A 24,094-nucleotide genomic window follows, 5' to 3' on the forward strand; every position below is an offset into this window, starting at 1 on the left:
AGTTCCTCAATAAACTCTTCTACAGTTGCATGACACTTGTCTAGTGTGTCCATGTCAGTATGAACCCACCATTTGTGTTCTACGAGGGTAATCCCAAAAGTAAGGTCTCCTTTTTTTTATATATAAATACATAGAACTGTTTATTTCTACAATGGCTTACATCAGTTTAAAGCTTGAAAATTTAGCTGTTTTTTGACAAAATCACCATTTATGTTGATGCATTTTTGTAGACGCTGTGGCAGTTTTTGTATGCCCATGTCATACCAGCTCGCCGCCATGCTGTTCAGAAAGTTATGAACCTCTTCTTTCATCTCGTCATCAGAGCTGAATCGCTTTCCAGCCAAATGTTCTTTTAACCGAGGGAACAGGTGATAGTCACTGAGCACCAAGTCAGGACTATAGGGTGGGTGGGTGATTATGTTCCACTGAAACTGTTGCGGGAGAGCAACGTTTTGCCAAGCGATGTGTGGGCGAGCATTATCATGGAGAATGTGTACGCCCTTGCTCAAAATTCCTCTTCACTGGTTCTGAATTGCCCATTTGAGTTTTTTCAGAGTCTCACAGTACCTGTTAGCGTTAACTGTGGTCCCAGCAATTCAGCTCCGACGATGAGGTGAAAGAAGTAGTACATAACTTTCTGAACAGCATGGCAGCGTGCTGGTACGACATGCCCATACAAAAACTGCCACAGCGTCTACAAAAATGCACCGACAGAGATGGTGATTATGTCAAAAAATAGCTAAATGTTCAAGCTGTAAACTGATGTAAGCCATTGTAGAAATAAACAGGTCTATGTACTTATGAAAAAAATAGGAGACCCTACTTTTGGGATTACCCTTGTATTATTTCTTCTGGATCATATTCTGTGGAACATATACCAATTAAGCTTCCAGCTCAGTGTTTCCAGGACATTGTTCACAACATTCCAGCCTTCTGATTCCAAACACCACAGTTTTGTTGATTAGATCCTTGTATTCACCCTTTCAGTAAGTGTTGCAGCCAACACGAATAGGGCATTTTGATTTATTACATGTACACAAACTGAGTGCATACCAGCAGCACCAACTATAATACATCAATTTGGCCTGAGTTCACCAAATTTTGAGAAGCCCAGTTCACTACTATATTGCTTGCAGTAGACCATGAGTATTTATTTCCAGTTACTAAGTAGCAGACATTTCTGCTGATGAACTTTTTCACCTTCCTCTCTTACTGCCATGCAATCATTTTTGCTGGGCACAGCTAAGAAAATGCATCAGAGAACCTGAAGACTTTTTGTGATCTTATCATTGAGTCTTTTTTCCTCCCGTTTTGCAGATACTGCCGGGATGCCAGCCTCCATCATTAGTTTCATTGCTTGCTTCACCATTCTCACAGACACACTGATTTCTTTTGCTGTTTCGCACTCCAGCTGCTGGGAGACAGGGTCAGAATTTGAACTTTGAAACATCCTGGCAGATTAAAACTGTGTGCCGGACTGAGACTCGAACTCGGGACTTTTGCCTTTCATGGGCAAGTGCTCTACCAGCTGAGCTACCCAAGCCCGACTCACGACCCGTCCTTACAGCTTTAATTTTACAAGTACATCTCCGATCTTCCAAACTTCTCAGAAGCTCTCCTGCAAACCTTGCAGAACTAGCACTCCTGGAAGAAAGGATATTCAAAGACATGGCTTAGCCACATCCTGGGGGATGTTTCCAGAATGAGATTTTCACTCTGCAGTGGAGTGTGCGCTGATATGAAACGTCAAGGCAAAGGTCCCGAGTTTGAGTCTCGGTCCAGCACACGGTTTTAATCTGCCAGGAAGTTTCATATCAGCGTACACTCTGCTGCAGAATGAAAATCTCATTCTGGAATTTGAACTTTTTTTAAATGACTTCAACAATGCACTTTAATTTTTGGTTCATTTATTGAAATATTCTTAGTCTTACATTTCTGGCATTGCTTCACCATTTGTGCTTCCACAGCATCAGTGGAGCTCGCACCAACAGTTGCTGCTATAGCTCTTGTCATGGGACCTTGTGCTTTCTGAACATTCTACCTTGTGTAACCTGTTGAATCCCTTTTGCCAACTCGTTCAAGATTTAAGGGCAAATCTCAGAGACACGCTAGTTAAGTATTCACTGTGTAGCAAGTATCAACAGCCATATAATCAGCAGGCATTGATTCTCTCTCATCCTGTGGCTGTAGTTGCTTATAAGCAAATTCTTGTTTATGTCTAGGACAAAGCCTCTGGGTAGGTTTGAAAACTTTACTAGTATACAGTTTCAACTGTTCAACATGAGAAACGTTAGACTTCATAACTTCTTCTTTTTTAAATGAATTACTGCAGGTATTTTGCCAAAACTGAAATTTTGTCAGCAGCAGGGCATTATGGTATGAAGGGATTTGGGTGTCTTTTGTAATGTTAAGTTCAAATCTGATTTTCAAAAGCTCTTTGCCCAGCAATGTCATTTCTTTCATTGCCTTAAGCTCACTTATGCCATGATAAATACACACAAAGCACAAAATAGTACAGTCACAAAACTGTCTAAGAGCAAGCTTATCATGAGATCAACACAAGAGAGATACTGACAGTTCAAAGAAAATATATATTCCTTCAAAGATGGTGTAAAAATGTAATATTTTCAATAATGTTGAAAAACAAAAGTTCATTAATGAATTTATGAAATCTTTTTGGGGTCATTTCATCTGTAAATAGAAACACACAGCGAGATAATAAGAATATTGTAACAATGTCTCGGCAACATATTCAACAGTGATTTATATATCTCAAATAATACACTCCTGGAAATGGAAAAAAGAACACATCGACACCGGTGTGTCAGACCCACCATACTTGCTCCGGACACTGCGAGAGGGCTGTACAAGCAATGATCACACGCACGGCACAGCGGACATACCAGGAACCGCGGTGTTGGCCGTCGAATGGCGCTAGCTGCGCAGCATTTGTGCACCGCCGCCGTCAGTGTCAGCCAGTTTGCCATGGCATACGGAGCTCCATCGCAGTCTTTAACACTGGTAGCATGCCGCGACAGCGTGGACGTGAACCGTATGTGCAGTTGACGGACTTTGAGCGAGGGTGTATAGTGGGCATGCGGGAGGCCGGGTGGACGTACCGCCGAATTGCTTAACACGTGGGGCGTGAGGTCTCCACAGCACATCGATGTTGTCGCCAGTGGTCGGCGGAAGGTGCACGTGCTCGTCGACCTGGGACCGGACCGCAGCGACGCACGGATGCACGGCAAGACCGTAGGATCCTACGCAGTGCCGTAGGGGACCGCACCGCCACTTCCCAGCAAATTAGGGACACTGTTGCTCCTGGGGTATCGGCGAGGACCATTCGCAACCGTCTCCATGAAGCTGGGCTACGGTCCCGCACACCGTTAGGCCGTCTTCCGCTCACGCCCCAACATCGTGCAGCCCGCCTCCAGTGGTGTCGCGACAGGCGTGAATGGAGGGACGAATGGAGACGTGTCGTCTTCAGCGATGAGAGTCGCTTCTGCCTTGGTGCCAATGATGGTCGTATGCGTGTTTGGCGCCGTGCAGGTGAGCGCCACAATCAGGACTGCATACGACCGAGGCACACAGGGCCAACACCCGGCATCATGGTGTGGGGAGCGATCTCCTACACTGGCCGTACACCACTGGTGATCGTCGAGGGGACACTGAATAGTGCACGGTACATCCAAACCGTCATCGAACCCATCGTTCTACCATTCCTAGACCGGCAAGGGGACCTGCTGCTCCAACAGGACAATGCACGTCCGCATGTATCCCGTGCCACCCAACGTGCTCTAGAAGGTGTAAGTCAACTACCCTGGCCAGCAAGATCTCCGGATCTGTCCCCCATTGAGCATGTTTGGGACTGGATGAAGCGTCGTCTCACGCGGTCTGCACGTCCAGCACGAACGCTGGTCCAACTGAGGCGCCAGGTGGAAATGGCATGGCAAGCCGTTCCACAGGACTACATCCAGCATCTCTACGATCGTCTCCATGGGAGAATAGCAGCCTGTATTGCTGCGAAAGGTGGATATACACTGTACTAGTGCCGACATTGTGCATGCTCTGTTGCCTGTGTCTATGTGCCTGTGGTTCTGTCAGTGTGATCATGTGATGTATCTGACCCCAGGAATGTGTCAATAAAGTTTCCCCTTCCTGGGACAATGAATTCACGGTGTTCTTATTTCAATTTCCAGGAGTGTACTTTATGAAATTTCATCAGGATGAATTTATGAAATGTTTTGGGTGCAGTTTCATTCATAAGTAGGCATGAATTATTATTTTGTTTTATTGCTGCTTATTTCTAGGAAGCTAATCTGCATATAACTACACTTGTATTTTTATTGACATAAAAGCAGCATCCACTGACTTTATTTTCTGTATACTTATTGTCACATTTGAGAGTGTACAATATGTATAAAAAGTAGAACTTAGAGCAATGATTTTAAGACATAAGCAGACATGGATCAAAAATTAAACTACATAGCTTCTGAAGCTTCAAAAATAGTCTTTCCAGATATAGCAAGATAAAAAAGATTAAAGAATATGCAGTTGACGTGTGAATGTCCAAAACTATGCAAAATTTGACATTCAAAATGTTTTCGTCAAATTTGCATATGCACATACGAGGCGCTATCCAAAATTTTCGGGACTGGTGAAAACCTTGCCTTTGAACTAATGGTTACCATCGCCCTCAAAGTAGTTCCCATCCGCACGTATGCACCGGTCCCAGTGCTCCTGCCACTGGTCAAACATTTTCCGGAAGTCCTGTTCTTTGAGGGTGTTTATCGCCATCAGTGATGCTTCTTGAATCCTCTCCAGAGTGTCGAACTAACGGCCTTTCAACGTTAGTTTCAGTTTTGGGAATAGCGCGAAGTCGCAAGGTGCCCAATCTGGCGAGTACGGTGGGTTGGGTACAACCACCATGTTGTTTTTTGCCAGAAAGGTCCTGGAGAGCAAGGACATGTGACAGGGCGCGTTGTCATGATGCAGCAGCCAGTTCCCTTGGCGCCAAAGTTTGGGCCTTCATCACCACACGTTTTCACGGAGTCATCACAAAACATCACAGTAGTACGCAGAATCCACTGTTTGGTTGGGTGGGATGAATTCTTTGTGCACAATTCCTTTGGTATCAAAGAAAACAATGATCATGCTCTTCACTTTGCTTTTGTGTCTTGAAGAGCTCGGTCTCTTCCACTGGGACGATTCTTGCTCTGGCCGCCAAGCACTTGCTGAATCATTGCAAGAGTCTCCGTAGCACTTTTCCCGAGATTCGCACAGAATTTGATACAAGCGCACTGTTCTGTTTGTGGATCCATCGTAAAATTACCACACACCAAACACACAGTGTTACGGAAATCACTGTGGTCACGCAACATGTCCTCCCAGCTGAACGCCGCTCCTCTCATTGACCCATCAGATATACAGCTCTCGCCACCTAGCGGTGCAAAGATCTACTATTCCTACTTTTCAGATGACAGCACCAGTCCTGAAAATTTTGGATTCCACTTTGTATCTTCATAGAGGACAAATGACATTTTACAAAAAAACACAAGAAGACGACAAGGTTGTGTGTGATATTACCAGTTGTTGGCTGAAAGCATCCTTAAAATTGTAATGAATGGCTGGTTAAAGGTGGGCACTTCAAGACATTCAGTGAATTTTCTGCCATTTTCGAAGAAGTACAGCTGTTAGCAGATCATTTAAATAAAAATCTGACCAGTAATAATTTCTTATTCAGCACAAGAAGTTTTTTAAGTACACAACAGAAGCAGCTTGTAAGTTAAGAGAACCTGTCACAAAATTTACCCAAAATTGGCACTTCTGCATGTGTATAGGTGGTGCAAGCTTGTGACTCCCATCTGCAAAAGGCTGTAGAAATGGAACCAAAGGAGATATGAAATTGAAACTTTGTACATATTGATTTTGGAACATTCCCATACAATTTCATTAGATTTGAAAATGGGCAGTGGAATTACCTTTCTGTGGGTGGGGGGAGGACGGCACGTGCACACACGCATCTTGCAATTCAGTTTTTCAACATTTATACACACATACAAGAATTCTTGTAGAATGTGTTTTCTTATTCTTTTATGTTTAAATTAAGAGAGTTGTATACACTTATTATTATTATTATTATTATTATTATTATTATTATTATTTGACATCTAACACACTGTGAAAATTGCCATATGGAGTATCAACAGCTGTAAAAAGGAGGCTAGCAACATAAAATACAGTAATTTGATTTTTACATCTTATGTCTGTTGTGCTTTGTTATTCGTATATATTTAAGAATGCAACATAACATGTTATCTTTGACCAATGATGCTATTAACAGATGTGGTGACTGTGATGTCATACAATCACGCGTAGTTTCATTACCAAATTATTGGGAATGTGGGGTTTTTGGGCAGAAATGTTCTTGTTTTTAATGCCTTCAGACATATTAAAAAAACTAAAAAATATCACACCACAGTGAAAACATAAAAGTAGTTTGTGTGTGTGTGTGTGTACTTGTTTGTATGGGCGTGCATGCAAGGGAAGGGGGGAAGATGTGTTTGTCATACCACGTTTTTTTTGCTTCATCAACTCTCAACTAATCACCTTCCAGATTAACTTAGATTGTGGCCTGTGCTACAGATCAGCCTGTCGCCAGAGCTTCCATTTTGTGCATATGGTGATATCACTGGCCAAAGCAGAATGGTTGTATCGTGAGCTGTGGTATGCCTCTTGATACTTTCTTCACCCTTGTTCTGAATTTTAAGCATCGATTTGTATTGGGCTGTCTCATCCTGTGCTACTGTTGCTGGAATTGATGCTTAAGGAACCCCAAGATTTGGTGTCTAATTTTTGTCTTTGTCATTTGTACTATAATCGTTCTGAATTTCAGTGTTAATACATCTTCTCCTCAAGACCATTCCTTCCAAATCCTGTCTTCTTCTTACAAGTTGTGACATAGTCACAGCAGAATTCACACAAATTTAAGAAAAGATTTTTTTATTTATTTCATGTAAAGACCACATTATTGTATATCAATAATTAATTTTGGGGGACTGATGGCCCTAGTAGTCTGGTCCCTTCAATCCCTCAAACCAACCAGTTAATTTTGGTCATCAAGACCTACAAGTTGCAACATAGCCACTGCAAAATTCAAAGTTCCCCATCCTCTAATTGTGGTTCTTTATTTCGCATTTGAAAATTTACATCTGTTCAGCTAATTCCAAATTTTAATTTTTTTATAGGTCTATTATACCAAGATCATTATCAGGCAATCTTCCTTCAATTGATTTACCATCTAGTAGCAGTGTTGATTCAACGTCTGATGTTCTGTAAGTTATATTAGATAAGTATGTTTTGCAGAATTTTTACACTTGTAAATTATTGTCTATGTTAAAAATATTCGTTAAGTGAAAGAGGAATGTAATCACATCATTTCAATTTTGTCTGTGACAGATGTGTTAGCACTTTGAAACGTCATTCAATTCAGAGTTGCCATTCAGTGCCATATGATGCAACCACATATTTCTTTAATAAATATGGTTCCAGTTTCAATCAGTTTCCACAAATGAGGTTTGTTGAGTCACCAGAAAAAGGAAGTCTCCTCCAGTTTTCCATCGTGCATTTGCAGGTATTTATTATTATTTATAGCAGTGTAATGAATATAATAATTACAGTACCATTTGTTTGTAGTGATTATTGGTTACTACAGAAAAGGAATAACAGAGATAGTGGCTACAGTTAAGTTTACCAAATGACCACTGGAAATAGAGAAGGAAGCTGCATCATTTGGTCTAGCTAACACATGTAAACAGTGAACTGGTTAAACACTATTCTATGTGGTTTAGTACTATCAGCATCATTGTTTCAGCAAATTTAACTTCAGTATTTGAAAAGGTAGTTATTGAGGCTTTAGAGCAGACTAACATCAGGTAACAATATTAAAATTTGAAGAATATAATGTTAGTCACGTTATTAAAATTAAGGCCGGGGTTAGGGATTTGTGAGAGATTATTCTGTGTGTATAATTTGCAAATCACTTTGAGCAATTAGATGGACATCTTAGTCATGAGGGATCTTAGACCTTTTAGCAACCTGCAGAGCTGAACTATTCAATAACTTAACATAGAGGTGGACATCAGTGATCATGAGGCTGTGTTAACAATCACAACAGATATTCCAAGCAATGTTAAAAAGGGCAAGAAATTTTTTTTGCGTAGCAAGAGTGAGTAGATACAAATTACATAGTATCACCAATGTTCAGCTCTCAGGATGGAGATATGGAGTACAAGTGGATAAAATTCAAAAACATTATAAACCATATAGCGATGATACAAGTTGCAGATAGGCACAACAAAAAGATTCTCACAATTAAAACTTATGGCCATGGGCCTTCATCAAAAATACACACACACACACACACACACACACACACACACACACACACACACACACACTCACGCAAATGCAATTCACACACTCAAGCAGATGCAACTCACACACAGGACTACAGTCTCAGGCAACTGAAACCACACTGCGAGCAGCAGCACCATTGCATCATGGGAGTGGCGACTGGGTGGGGATAAGGAGGAGGTTGGGGCGGGGAGTGTGAGGGATAGTATGGGGGGGGGGGGGGTGGGGTGGCAGACAGTGAAGTGATGCAGGTTAGGTGGAGGGCAGGGGTGAGATGGGGAGGGGAGCGGGAAGTAGCGAAAAAACTGAGAAATAAAAAGACTGAGTGTGGTGGTGGCATGGCGGCTGTGTAGTGCTGGAATGGGAACAGGGAAGGGGCGGGATGGGAGAGGAGACTGACTAACAAAGGTTGAGGCCAGGAGGGTTATGGGAACGTAGGATGTATTGCAGGAAAAGTTCCTACTTGCATAGTTCAGAAAAGCTGGTGTTGGTGGGAAGGATCCATATGTCACAGACTGTGAAGCAGTCATTGAAATGAATGTCATGTTTGGCAACAGAGTGGTCCACTAGTTTCTTGGCCACAGTTTGTTGGTGGTCATTCATGTAGACATGACAGCTTGTCACTTGTCATGCCTACGTAGGATGCAGCACAATGGTTGCAGCTTAGCTTGTAGACCACATGACTGGTTTCACCGGTAGCCCTGCCTTCAGTGGGATAGGTGATGTTCACGACTGGACTGGAGTAGGTGGTGGTAGTGGGAGGATGTGTGGGACAGGTCTTGCATCTAGGTCTATTACAGGGGTATGAGCCATGAGGTAAGAGATTGGGAGCAGGGGTTGTGTGATGATGGACAAGTATATTGTGTCGGTTCGGTGGATGGTGGAACACCACTGTGGGAAGTATAGTGGCAGGACATTTCTCATTTCAGGGCACAACAAGAAGTAATGGAAACCCTGGCGGAGAATGTAATTCAGTTGCTCCAGTCCTGGGTGGTACAGAGTTATGAGGGAATGTTCTTCTGTGGCTGGACCGTGGGACTTAGGGAGGTGGTGAGAGACGGGAAAGATAAGGCACGGGAGATTTGTTTTTGTACAAGGTTGGGAGGATAATTATGGTCAGTGAAGGCTTTCGGGAGACCCTTGGTATATTTTGAGGGGGACTGCTTGTCACTGTACCACAGGCGGCTAGGCTCTATGGAAGGAAGTTCTTGGTAAGTAACAGGTGGCAGCAGTCGAAGTGCAGTTATTGCTGGTGGTTAGTATGTTTGATATGGATGGAGTTACTGATGTAGTCAGATTTTAGGTGGAGGTCAACATCTAGGAAGGTGGCTTGTTAGGTTGAATAGGATCAGGTGAAGCAAATGGGGGAGAAGTTGTTGAGGTTCTGGAGGAATATGAATAGGATGTCCTCACCTTCAATCCAGATAGCAAAGGCATCATCAATGAATCTGAACCAGGTGAGGGGTTTAGGATTCGGGGTTTTTAGGACGGATTCCTCTAGATGGCTCATGAATAGGTTGGCATAGGATGGTGCCATGTAGGTGCCCATAGCCATACACTGGATTTGTTTGTAGGTAATGCCTTCAAAGGAGAAGTAATTGTGTGTGAGGATATAGTTGGTTGTGGCGACTAGGAAGGAGGTTGTTGGTTTGGGATCCATTGGATGTTGGGAAAGGTAGTGTTCAATAGCAGTAAGGCTATGGACATTAGGAATGTTAGTGTACAGGAAGGTGGCATCAATAGTGATGAGCAGGGCACCGTGTGGTAAAGGCACAGGAACTGTGGAGAGTCGGTGGAGGAAATCGTTGGAATTTTTTTATATAACAGGGTAGGTTCTCGGTAATAGGTTGAAGGTGTTGGTCTATGAGAGCAGAGATCCTCTCAGTGGGAACTCAGTGACCAGCCAGAATGGAGTGTCCAGGGTGGTTGGGTTTATGGGCTTTAGCAAGCATGTAGAAGGTAGGAGTGCGGGGAGTGGTTGGGGTGAGTAGAGAGGTGGACTCTGGGGAGAGATTCTGGGATGGGCCTAAGGATTTGAGTAGTGACTGGAGATCCTGCTGGTTTACTGGAATGGGGTCACTGTGGCAAGGTTTGTAGGTGGAAGTCCTTCCGCCAGATAATCCTTGCAGTTCAAAACAACAGTGGTGGAGCCTTTGTCCGCAGATAGGATTATAAGGTCAGGATCAGTTTTTAGATGGTGGACTGCAGTTCTTTCTGCAGATGTAAGGTTAGTGTGCATGTTGAGGGATTTGGGGAATGATGGTGAGACACAGTTCAAGGATAGGAAATTCTGGAAATTGAAAGGTTGTGGTTTGGGGACAGTGGGGGTGAATCATGGTTAGATGGAGGAGTGAACTGAGTTAGGCAAGGTTCAGTATTGGTCTTTGGTTGAGTCTGATTGGTAGGGTTGGTGACGAAAAAGTGTTTCCATTGTAGGGACCAGAAGAAGGAGGGAAGGTCTGTAACAAGTCCAGCATGATTGAATTTGGGAATGGGGCAAAAGGTGAGGCCTTTGGAAAGGACTGATATTTCTGTGGGGCTAAGGCTTCTGGAGGGAAGGTTCATGACTGTGTCGCAGGTCTGTTCGTGTTCTGTGTGTCCCATGCTCAAAAGCTTTAATTGTGAGTCTTTTTGTCGTGCCTATCTGCGACTCAGCATCTCTACTGTAAGGTGAGTAGCAACTTTCCTTCTCATAATATTGTTGCATTCCATACTGAATTTTCTGTTGTTTGTTGTTGCTAGGTTCCTCTGCCATTGCATAATCTCTGTTAAGTGCTGTGATACATGTGCAGCATAACATAATAATCTCAGTTAATAATCGTAAAGATATACTGATTTGCCCCTGACACAGTTCTTCACAGAAAATTTCTTTGATCAGTTACTCAACATTTTGAGGGTGGAAATGTGCAGCAAATAGGGGGAAAAACACCCACTGAGATCCATATACCGAAGTGGTATCTCACAACATGTGTGGTGCACTGTTGTCAGGCTAGCTACTCAACATTTATTGTTGACCAGCATTGAATGGCAAGAGCTTTGCTGCTGCGTGGCCTGTTTATCTTCTGTTACAATACACACTGCTGACCCTTGTCCATGATAGTTTTTGAACAGCATATTTTCCTCACTCGAAATGGTTGTGACAAATCGGTAAGAAACAGAGATACATGGAAAGTGAACTGCCTTTGTAAAGTCAGAAATGGTGTAATCCCATTCATCAGTTCGGCACAATCAGCTATTTCACTCATCTTTCACTAAACTATAACATTGTCAGCCTGAACATAGTTTGATATGTCAAACTGTTGCAGTCACAGTGGTGATAATAAATCTATCTCGAGGACAGTAGCTGTCCATTACACACAACATCAGCCCAAAGAGTGTCCAGATTACAAATTTTGTGAGCCTACGCTATGGGCAGCACTGAAAAGTAATTTCAAGTCTCAGTTGACAAAAAGTGACACTGTTGAATGAAATGATCCAAGATGAAGTAGTTACATATTCTAAAACCTCTTGTTCAGTAAGAAAGAATTAATGGCTTTGTTTTTTTTTTAATGTTTTTCTAATGCTTGAAAAATAAACAGAATAAAATTGTGTGTGTAATAAACTATTTATTTACATTACCAATGAAAATAACCATTTCCAGTCAATGATCAGTTCAATCAGAGCAGAGGACCAACTCGATTCCGTGTAAACACAGCCCACACCATTACAGATTCACCACAAGCTGCCTTGTTGACAACTTTGGCCCATGGCTTCATGGGGTCTGTGACACATTCAAACGCTACCACCAACTCTTACCAATTGAAATCAGGGGTCATCTGACCATGCCACATTTTTCCAGTCATGTGGGGTCCAACCAATATGGTCATGAGCCCACGAGAGGTGATGTCATGCTGTTAGCAAAGGCACTTGCATCAGTCGTCTGCTGACATAGACCATTAATTCCAAATTTCGCCACTGCTCTGATTGATACATTCATCATACGTCCCACATTGATTTCTACCGTTATTTCATGCAGTGTTGCATATCTGTTAGCACTGACAACTCTACGCAAATCCCGCTGCTCTCAGTCATTGAGTGGAGACCATCGGCCACTGCATTATCTGTGGTGAGAGGTAATGTCTGAAATTAGGCATTCTCTGCACAGTCTTGACACTGTGGATCTCGGATTATTGAATTCCCTAATGATTCCCAAAATGGCATGTCCCATGCATCCAGCTCCAACTACCATTCCACATTCAAAGTCTGTTAATTCCTGTTGTACAGGCATAATCACGTTGTACAACTTTTCATTTGAATCACCTGTGCGTACAAATGACAGCTCTGTCATGCACTGCCATTTTATACCTTGTGCATGCGATACTACCGCCATCTGTATTGGTGCACATTGCAATCCCATGACTTTTGCCACCTCAGTGTAGTTGCTGTTACCTAGTTGCTGTTACCCTCAACACACTGTCCTCCTCAATCTCTACGATGCTCTATGTGAATTTTCCATTGATGGAAACAATGCTGGAAGTCTTCCTCTGTGAGCCCCTTGATGGCACATGCCCCCCCCCCCCCCCCCCCCCCCCACACACACACACACACACAACTTTTTTTTTTTTGCCCCACTCCTTCAGCAGACTGCAATCGTGTTCCGTTTAATACAGATTTTACCATGGGGAACAGATAAAAGGGACTCGCATTCGGGAGGACGACGGTTCAATCCCGCATCCAGCCTTCTTGATTTAGGTTTTGCGTGATTTCCCTGAATCGCTCCAGTCAAATGTCGGGATGGTTCCTTTCAAAGGGCACGGCCAACTTCCTTCCCCGTCTTTCCCTAATCCGATGAGACCGATGACCTCGCTGTCTGGTCTCCTTCCCCAAACAACCCAACCCCAATTCATAAGTCGTGTGGTGCTAGGTCAAGTGAATAAGGTGGGTGGTCTAACACTGTACTTCCCTAGAAACCTTTGTAACAGACAGTTTACATATTTGAAGTGGAAAAGGGGGCAGTAGTTATTATTTTTGGAGTTGAAAAGTTTCTCATTTTTTTGTATGGGATGAAGTCATCCTCATCACTGACTACAGACTGCCGGATTCCTTCTTTGGCCCTCATTCCCAGCATTGTATTGATGCAGAACATTTGACTTGTTCTTCTGCAATTTGGATCTTTTTTCTCATTTTCTTGCGGATTTGAGCAAGAACCTGCAGATAATAATATTGATTAGTAGTTTAATCTTCAGGGACCCAGTGAACATACGCTGTTCGATAAATATAAAAAAAGCACAATCTCCATTGTTTTTAATCTTGATTTTTCTCATTCTACCTTTTTTCGCTTTCGGTGCATGGATTGGCACTTAGTTTGTGGAACATGAGTGAAAAAACCCAGATTTGTCACTCGTTATCACTCTATCCAAGAAATTAGGATTATTTTAATTGTATTCAAAGTTTCAGTACAATCATTTCAGTGAGCTGCTTTCTGTTCGATAGCGAGAATTTTCAGCACCAGTTTTGCACACACGTCATGCTAAATTGGTTACGTAAAATTTGCCTTGCACACTCTTTGTCTCTTCCTACAGTTGCAGCAATCAATCAAATACTCAACCAATATTAGATTGAATCAGATTACCAACTTTTTTGTTATTTTCATCCATTTTTGATGAGTCATTTTCAGCGTCTTCCCAGCTGTCTTGGAAACGCTAGAACCAGTCAGAAACTCCTGTACATTATAGTCTTTGCCATACATTTCTCTTAGTAAAAAATAGCTTTCAGTAGCTGTTTTTCTAAGTTACATGCGGAATCTCATGATATTTTGTTGCTCTGACAGACAATGACATCAAAACTATCATTGACATGCTGCTGTCCATGAACCTGAAGGAGCTCCAGTTTTTTGTTAGGTAAGATTTCATATTGTGTTCATTCCCCGGGCCATGCACATCTGCCATCCTCTTAACTGGCTTCGCCAGAGAGGTGTTAAGTTTGTCTGATCTGCAGATTTGCAATGGGCTTTTCAGTCCCTCAGCCAGTGTTTTTGCAATGATCCCTGTCTGGCTTCATCTACTTTGAGTAAACCTGTGACCCTGGGTTGCGAGGTGCCGCAGTATAGCATTGGTGCAGTCCTGTCCCACTGGAAGCCAGATGACATGCAAGAGCCCACCACCTATACATCAGAAATGCTTGCTGCCACACAGTTTACATATTTGAAGTGGAAAAGGGGCACTAGTTATTATTTTTGGAGTTAAAAAGTTTTTCATTTTTTTGTATGGGATGAAGTCCTCCTCATCACAGATTACAGACTGCCAGATTCCTTCTGTGGCCCTCATTCCCAGTTGCCCAATTGGACTGTCAACTGATTGCAGAGGTGGACGTTCTTCCTCGGTAACTACTGATATGATGTTCGTTACTGCTCCGCCACACAGCATGCCAATGCTGATGCGCTATCACGGCTACAAGTGGAGCCCAATCTGGAGTTTGATTGGCAAGATGCTTCTGTGTTTGCATTTGATAATGCCTTGCAGCAAACCCTATTGGTTTTTCCGTTGACTGCGCTAGAGATCATGACCACCATGGCTGCTGACCCGCTTTTCCGGAAAATCGTTTCAGCTGTCCAGCTGGGTTGGCTGGAGGGCATCTCTCTGGATGTGAATCCAGCAAGGAGTATGTTTTTTCTTCAATGTGATCAACTCAACATTGTCCACAGTATCCTCATGCTTGTCAAGGCGGAACAATGCTGTTGAGTTGTGCCACGCTGGTGTTGTGTGCTTGCAGACTCCATTTGCTTCATGCATTGTATTGAGATATGACTTGTATAGAGGCATTGGTGCTATGTCACATCTACTGGCCTGTGATCAAATGTGACATCGAGCATCTGGTGTGGGCTTGCAAAGCTTGCGCACAGAACCTGGCTTCACTGCTGTGCCAGATTTCTCCTTGTCTGGTCGTGGAGTTCTCTTGGGACAGGGCGCAAGTTGATTTGGTGTCTCCGTTTTTAGGCAGCATGTGGTTGTTTGTGATCAGTGTATTTTCCAATTACCTAAACTTAGCCAAGCTCTCCTCCACAGCGTCAACTGCCACTGTTTGTTTGTTGTCGCTTATTTTTGTCCATTAGGGATCCTCAAAGACACTTGTGTCTTATAACTATAGGCAGTTAGTGTTGTGGAAGTTTGAAGATTTTGCATTATAATGATGTCCTGCATCTGCCTGCCACCTCATTTCACCGAGTTTTAACTCGGAGGTGGAGTGTTTCCTGCGTACATTCAAGACCCAAATAAAGACGTCAATGTCTGTCTCATCCCATGGTGATGCATTGTCGTTTTCTCTGGCTAAGTATTGGGTGATGCTAGTCATCGGATGCCATCTGGTGGATGTGTTGCATCCTGAGTTACATGTCCCGGACCTCTGTGACCCACTATATTTTCTTTCTGGGTCTGCTGTTTGAACCCAGTCCTTCGGTCGGTGGCAGTGGCTGCTTCTGGGTGTCAGTGTGGGTCCCAAAGGCTGTTGGATTTCAGTAGGGAGCATCTGCTGGGTGGTTGGGTTGTTGATGATGTTTCAAGTGTGGGCTCCCACTTGCACAAGTGTACTTCCTTGTTGCTTCCCCCTCCATGCCCTCTGCTCTTCTCCCATTGCTTGCAGCCTCAGGTCCCAATGATGCTCACACCTGCATCTTCCAATGTAGAGCCCATGAATTTTAATCCACCCTCCTCCTCCGTGTCCTCCTCCTACTACTCCTCCTATCCCCCCTCCTCCCCCTCCCCTCATCCTCCCCTCCCCACCAATGGAAGTGACTTCACTTCCAATGCTGCCAGTGGAACTGTTGTCTCAGTCTCAGGGCCTTTCAACCCTTCCAGCAGAACAAGTGGCAGTGCATTGCCTCCTTTGGCAGTCAATCTGCTTCCGGGTTCTCCGATGGCCTCTCCAGTTCTGCAACAGAGGTCGTGGCCCAAGCCCTAAATGGCCTTCTCAGGTTGAGAGGTTTAGCATCCCAGTGAGTGGACATTGGGATGGAGACAGATGAGCTGGCCTGGGTAGCACTGCAGAATAGTGTGGAAACCTGCCATGGACAGCACATGCAGTGTTTGGTATGGGAGCACCAGCTAATGGAGATGTTTACCTGTGAGTGGTAGTAAGTTGAGTGGGCCATCACTTAAGCTGAGTTCAGCTACTGGGGACATTGCCCTATGCATTGTGCTGAGTGTTGTTGACAACTGCTGAGTTGACAGTCAGCCACGCTACCTACATGCTGAGTTATTCCTGTGCACGTCTCTAAGAGGGTTCTGACTTTCTGCTTCCATAGATTGACCCACACAGAGAGTTTAATTTCCTTTCAGGGGTTCTGGTCCCCATTTATCATCAGGCTACCGTTGGCCCGTGAAGTACCTCTGCCGACAGTGTAATGTAGTGGCATTTTCAAACCAGTGTAGATACTAAAAGTTGCTCTCCATATATCTATTCCAGATCTGGATGAATTCGAGGCAGAGCAGTAGGTGCTCAGCAAATTGGACTGAGCACTGTGAGTCAGGTTTTTAAATCTGAATGTAAACACTACATTTAGGAATGAATGGACCACATCATTTGTATGTGATCTACAGTGCTGCTGAGTGACCATACAAAAGCCTTCCGTAAAGTGTAGAAGATAGAGTACTTCTTGATGGAATAAAGGGTGCTGCTTGGCAGTTCGTGACTGAGTTGGGACAGGCTTATGTGCTTACCACCTGCTGACAGCCTTGCAGCCTTTTGGAGCAAAATGGTACCATGGCATCAGTGCTGAGCTCCAACTATTCCACTAAAGCAACATCAGAAGGATTTCAGGGAGAGATCACGTGTGTCTTGTTAATGCTGTAATAACATGACAGACTGTCGTTACCAACTAATGAGATATTGCCAAGACCATGGTGGAGCATTCATGTGAATCACTGCCACAGCCAGCTACCAAGCAGTTTCTGAGAGGAATAGTTTGTACTTCATGCCTGCCAATATCAGATCTGCCATTGCCATACAGAAACTAGATACAGCATTGTCTGGCCTCAGTTTCTTACAAAATCCATTACAGCTTGTTGTGGTACCTCACAGCCAAAAGTTGGGAAATGCTTCTTAACATTTATAATGTCGTGTAGAACATGGAATAATTTGCTTATTCGTGGAAGGGAGCTATTTTCATTTCACTCTTTAAGCCTGATAAGGACCAAACATGCTTTATTCAACCACTGTCGTATCTCTGGATCTTAAAAATCCAGACAGCTCCTATTTAATTTCAGTGAGTTCACAAAATATATTGTTTTAGTAACCAGACTCTGCTTCTGTTTAGCATACAAATAAGTTTCCCCTATTGAGGCATCACATAAACAGGTATTTTCTTTTACCTGGAGAGGGCCTTCTAATATTACTTGGAGACATAATATCCTTTAACAGTTTCAGGTGCAGGGTTTCCAGGGATCTCTCTCTCTCTCTCTCTCTCTCTCTCTCTCTCTCTCTCTCTCTTTCCTTATTACAAGGATCTTTCATCAGTTTTTAGTTCATCTTATAGCCTTGCAGCAGACATACATCAACTGTATGATAGTCAGGTGACTGAGGAAGTGGGCATTAAGATCTGGCTTTTAGTTTTCGACATAAAAATCTGTGACCTTTCCTCTTTTGGAAATACATTCCTCAGGTTTGCCACTGGGCAATATTGTCTAAGTCCCACCATATCTTCTCAAAGCAACAGTTCCATGTCTTCATGTGGTTGTGCTATATGTGCACCAGATCCACCGGGAAAACCTTGAATAGTCACATTACCTTTTATGCTTTTCACCTCTGAGATTTTGGAATTGGGATTCACCTAGTGCTTGATATTTTAAAATGCTTTGTACGTAACACTTGGCGAGCAGTTTCATTTTGCTACAATTTTTGTATGACTGTTAATGCGTGGTGTATTGATCTTTCATCTTCTTGGAGATACTGAATGAGAGAATTACCCACAGGTGGAATTTAGGGTCAATCTCACTTCCAGCCCTTCAATTATTGATGCTGGTGAACCATCACTTTACATTAGACAGCATTTCCATGTGATGCAGATTGCATTCAAAATACACACATTTGCACACCATACAGTTGTTGACCTACCTGTGGAGTAATTTGCCAATAATTATCGACAAGAAATGAGACACTATCAGATTCATGCAAAAGTATGTTTTAGGAAAAACAGAATGTTTTAAATTTGGCCAATTTTTGAAAAGAAACCACACAAAATGTGTTTTGGATCTATATTTTATCATATTTTGGACAAGCACCGCAATTTTACTACTATGTGTACATATGAGTCAAAATGGAGAGACTTCCCTGATCACAGAGTTGTCTTTGACCCTGTCCTCACTGGAATAGATTACGTGTGGCAGTGATGAGAAGTTCCATACCTACTTTGATTCTCTTGGTTCTGTTCAAGGTCCTAAACCAATTGACATAGAGGTATTGGTTAATGGTGTAGAACATACTGCACTCATTTCATCTACAGCAAAATCAAGGGAAGGAGTTGAAACGTGAGTGGGAGAGGAGGGTCAAGCTGTTTTAGCAACCAAGGAGGCCAGCAACAATGGCAGTAGATCAAGTTATCATTACGTAACTGGATACTACCTCACTGTTGAGGCAGAAGGTCACACGCCAATGAGAGGAAGACTAAATGCTATAAATGGTAAAAGCAATGACTCAGCCATAATGTTTTGCCTTCCAGCCACACATCTGTAATGATGTATCTCTCATCCATCTTTTTATATGACATAGTCTCCTCAAAGATTGCTTTCTAATCTGGCAATAAGATTCATCAGTTGTGATGCTAGTGACATTCATTTTTTCGGACAACATAGTGAAATGGAGCAAATCTCATATTTTTATGAATGGATGCCGGTAAATGTAAGGATCAGCCCTCTATTTAAGCTGACTATGAAAAAAGTTTAGTGTGTGTTTTTACAGTTTTGTGTTTTGTCTGTATATTGTCTTGTTTGTCACCATCAGTACCAGGTATTGAATAAACACAGAAAAACTAAGTAATCTCTAAATAGCCAGTGCCTTATTTCTCAATATATTCTGTAACTTGCTGACTGTGAAACAATTGCCTGTGGCACCAACTGGGCCACTTGGGTTCCATCACCTGACATTATTGCCACTGACATTTCATTTTGCAATTCAAAATATGAAAATTTCATTGTGTGTGTCCATTTTACTGCATCCAAAATAGATGCTTCTTGAGAAATGTGATAGCCTGTACTACTGGAACCACAGGTTTCTTCTCAGAGAATTTAGGAGAATACATATAATGGGAGTAAAGCCTAGTAGGCAGTACACTCTTCAGAAGAATGTTGCTGATGGCATTCAGAAATTATTTGCAGTAATAATATTTTCATTAAATTTTATACCAGAAGTTATATAAACTGAAACGTGATTGCTCAGTATTTTCTGTCTCTGGGTAACTTAATGTGTAACGTAGTTGTTTTCCATGTAATATATCATGATTGTATTTGCAGACAATCTTGGCACTTGCTAAGAAACTGCTGACAAAAGAAATGCTGGTGTTCTTGGATGAACAAGCTCTTGAAGTTTATTGTTCTGGTCATATCAAGATATTCCCATACAAATCTTTCAGTGAGACTATAAACCTTGTCATTGTTACATTGTTGCGTGAGCTGCTACAGTACCAGAAAGGTAAGGTTAATTGTGAATTATTCTAATGCTTCAAATCTGTTTTGATGAACTTTTTAATAGCTCACTTTAGAACTCCTCATAAGCTTAATGCCAATAATTTCTATTTTCTTATCAAATTCCAAGATAGTCAGTAGACAAGGCCTTCATAATACCTGATTTGCCCACATGAAGATATGGCTGTATTTGCCTATATTAAGATGCTCCTAATAACCTTTGATGACTTTTCATGTGAGGTATTGATAGCTTAAGTGCATTAGTTTCATTGTTTTTGGGTTCCCAATGTCATTACACATTATTTAATTTTGTACAGTTGCTTAGATTACATTTTCTTGTATGATTTGTTTGAAATTCATAGTCACAATTTCATTTGGGTGTCTTAATATTATAGAATAACTGTTGCACTGTGCACTGGCTTTTGCAGAAATATGGAAATAGTAATTGTAACAATATTATGAGAATGAAAGTTTCTATTCACCGTATAACAGAGATGCTGAGTTGCAGATAGGCACAACAAAAGTGTTTTTGTTGTGCATATCTGCGACTCAGCATCTCCCCTATATGGTCAGTAGTAACTTTCCTTCTCATGATATTGTTGCATTCCATCCTGGATTTTCCAGTGTTTGAAATAGTAATTCTTTATGTTGCAGATTTATAGCAGTATTTTGAAATATATTCTAAGCTCAGACATAATGAGATATCTTAAAGAGAATGTTCACTATGCCAACCTGCATTCGTTGTGTAAAATGCAAACTGTGATTTCCTCACAAGACATCCTGAAAGCCATGGATCTGTGACGGACTGTGATGGTTTTTTCAGACTATACTGGCACTTGCTAAGGAACTGCTGACAAAAGAAATGCTGGTGTTCTTGGATGAACAAGATCTTGATGTTTACATTGCAATATTTCTTGATTTCCAAAAAGTGTTTGACTGAGTACTACAATTAAACAATAGGAACTCCAGATTGGAATATCAACAATGTAAGGAAAAGATAGATTGCTACTTGCCATAAAGACAACACATTAAGTTGCAAACAGGCACAACTAAAAACACTTACACAGCAATCTATCAGTACCATATGTAGCCGTTATGTTCTGCATTGTGATACTGGCTGAAAACTGGAGTGTGGAATTACAACACTGACTACTTTAAATAATCCTACCCGACAGATGCACAATTGAGTTTCACAGTCTCTTACTTTCACTGTCCAGAACCCCCCATATACACATTTAATATGGCCAGAGCACTATTGTTTAACTTTTGATAAGCCTCATTAATAGCTTTCAGGTGAACATCCAGAGACTGCTACAATATTTTACTGTTGAATATCTACGAGCAGTAAAAACCTAACCACAAAGTTCACATTTCTTGAAGAATAGAAAGGCATGTTTGGAGCAGACACTGTCATTGTTTTTTTTTTACACACAGCATAATTGTGTAACAAGAGTAGGTCAATTGTGCAGGCTGTTGTTGTTGTACCCACTGAAAAATCTGATGTCATCCCAAGAACCATATGTAAGCCTGGCCCCTCTGTGTACCTCTGGTATGGCCATCTGTAACAACTGAGGTGCACAAGCCACCCCACAGCTGCATAGTCCATTAATACAATGCTGCCTCTGTCCTTTTTTGTAACATTCAGTAGGAGTTTAAATTTGTCATCATGAAAATACAATCTATTACTTGGGATTACCATGTCAAAATGTACATTATCTCTTGAGACTGGTGTATTCTGAAAATTGCATTTTTATCTTCTACCTTTGGCTGCCTGCTACCCATAGCCACAATATCTGAAGTTCCAGGTGCCACCAGGAATATAAAGAATGTCTTCTCAAGTCACATCCCTGTTTGCTGTAGCATCTGAGTTGCTATCAATATATTTGGTTGAACACAGTGACAAAAATATTCACACAATGAAACCTCAAAAAAATTAAAATGTCAAATCAAGCCACAATGAAATAAAATAGTGTAGGTGTGTGGTCAAGAACAGTCACAAGGTGAGGTTTCCTGCTGTATCTTGCATATGTGAAACAACTGTCAGCCTGCCATTCTACTGTCTTCACCAATGATAGTATTGTGTAATCACAGGCATTTTTATTGCAGATTATTACTGTACTACCCTTGTTTATTTAGTGGTGTGTGTAATAATAGTTGTTATTCATAAAAATGATGGTGGCAGAAATGAAATGTTCAAACTGGGAAATAATTTTTGGATATCTGTTGGTACCTTATATTGATCAAAAAGTGTTCCATAGTAATTTTTTAAAGATTTATTTATAAATGAGGCCAGGACATTACTGTATTGGGGTTACGCACCTCCTGAAAGTATAAAATTCATAATGTGAGCCTCTGTTTTAGTAGTTCTTTCACTATGAAGAGGTTGAAAAATCAGCCAATCAGTTGCAAATAAAATTTTATTAGCCCTTGACCTAGGTTTCAATACTTGTAAAAATATCTTCTTCAGAAGTAGTGGCCTTGTTACATCACGTTGCTGTTTCGCACCCGTGTTTAAAATTCTTTCAGTATTATGTAAGAAGACATTACTGCCAGTCAGATGCTGTTTACTAATATATGACCAAGTTGCAGTTTACAGTGTCATCAGCCTGTTGAATGAGATTTTTTTTACCTGTATATTCTTTCTTGCAATTGTAAAATTTAAAATTGAATTTATTGAGTATGATGAACATCTTCGTAGTCAGTGGCATCACCACAAAAAAATTATGGCATGAAGGCAACATTCTTCCAATTTGATTGTACATATATTTAGACCAAGGAAAGGCATGAATAAATACACAGCCTATGTTGAAAATTCACCTTGATTCAGTAATTTAACAGAAATAATTATTGGTTTCTGCATAAATAAAGGCTTCCAAATCCTCTCTTCACTTACAGATTTGCCAAGTCCTTTCACACGTGATGTCCAGGAATTTGTGAAAGGATTATTTCTCTCAGGCCAGACAGAATTGCAATCACGTCACCATGATGCCAGTGAACAAGAGGACAAAGAAAGCAAATTTGCAACAGTTAACAAATTTGAAGTGAACGTAATGGCAAATGCTGCATGTGTTGACTTGCTTGTGTGGGCTATTGGTGATGAAACAGGTGAGCTTGAAAAAATATATATAATGTTTGAATATTCATTCCAGATATATTGTAGAAACTTGTCATTATTAATTTTTAAAGAGTAGTTACAGATATAAAGTACAGGAACACTTGTAAAGTATATCAAGATAAACTAACTTGGATGATTATAAGCATAAATTAAAACACTGCACAAACAGTAAATTGTTTCAATGCAGGTAACTAAGTCTTCTTACAGCAAGTTATAAATACAGAGGTATTTTATGGTTGTATCACTGATGCATGCATTTCTTTTGTGTTTGGTAACACTGTGATGAGTATGTAGTGTAAATTTTTTAAGTCATGATAGTTACTGTGTTATAAGTGTAACTATTTGATGAAACTATGTTGAGGGGAAGACAACTGAGTTAAGATCAAATAAAAGAAATGTTTCAGAAGCTGGATTTGATTAAATAGAGTGCATGAAATTGAGCACAATAGAAATATCAAGCAAACTGATTTTAATAGTTATGAAAGCAATTGAGAACTGAAAGTCAATAGAGTAAAGTAAACAAAATTAAAATAGTATGTACAATAAGGGAATGGCAACCACTCACCTACAGAGGATTGATGTGTGGAGCATACATTCACACCACCTTTTTTGAGTACCATCTCTTTTTCTGAGAGTAGTACGCACATTCACAGACGACCACATGGACACCCAAACACACGCACCTGCAGCCACAGCAAGCTATGAAATTTGCTTATGATTTACTCACCCAATTATTGTGACTTTTGATCCAGTCTGATGATAACATTTATTCTGATTCTTGTGGTGGTGCGATTATGGAAGATGGCTGAGCAAAGTTACTGTGTCAATACAGCATGTAAGATACTCTTTTGTTGAACAGTCAAACAATGGAATATCAACATTGTAGAAAAAGACAATTGCTACTTACCTTAAA

The 24,094-nt window shown here is 41.4% G+C and overlaps 1 protein-coding gene across 1 annotated transcript in view; it reads left to right on the top strand.

Annotated features, from left to right (window-relative positions):
• Positions 1–24,094, top strand: part of LOC124711227 (phosphatidylinositol 4-kinase alpha) — a 205,358-nt gene that overhangs the window by 17,129 nt on the left and 164,135 nt on the right. Inside the window, 4 exon segments of the mRNA XM_047241186.1 lie at positions 7,248–7,334; positions 7,459–7,633; positions 19,896–20,073; positions 22,962–23,171. Of these exon segments, the coding sequence (XP_047097142.1) occupies positions 7,248–7,334; positions 7,459–7,633; positions 19,896–20,073; positions 22,962–23,171 (650 nt within the window).

This window comes from Schistocerca piceifrons, chromosome 8 (assembly GCF_021461385.2).
Source record: "Schistocerca piceifrons isolate TAMUIC-IGC-003096 chromosome 8, iqSchPice1.1, whole genome shotgun sequence".
Classification (NCBI taxonomy): Eukaryota; Metazoa; Arthropoda; class Insecta; order Orthoptera; family Acrididae; genus Schistocerca; species Schistocerca piceifrons.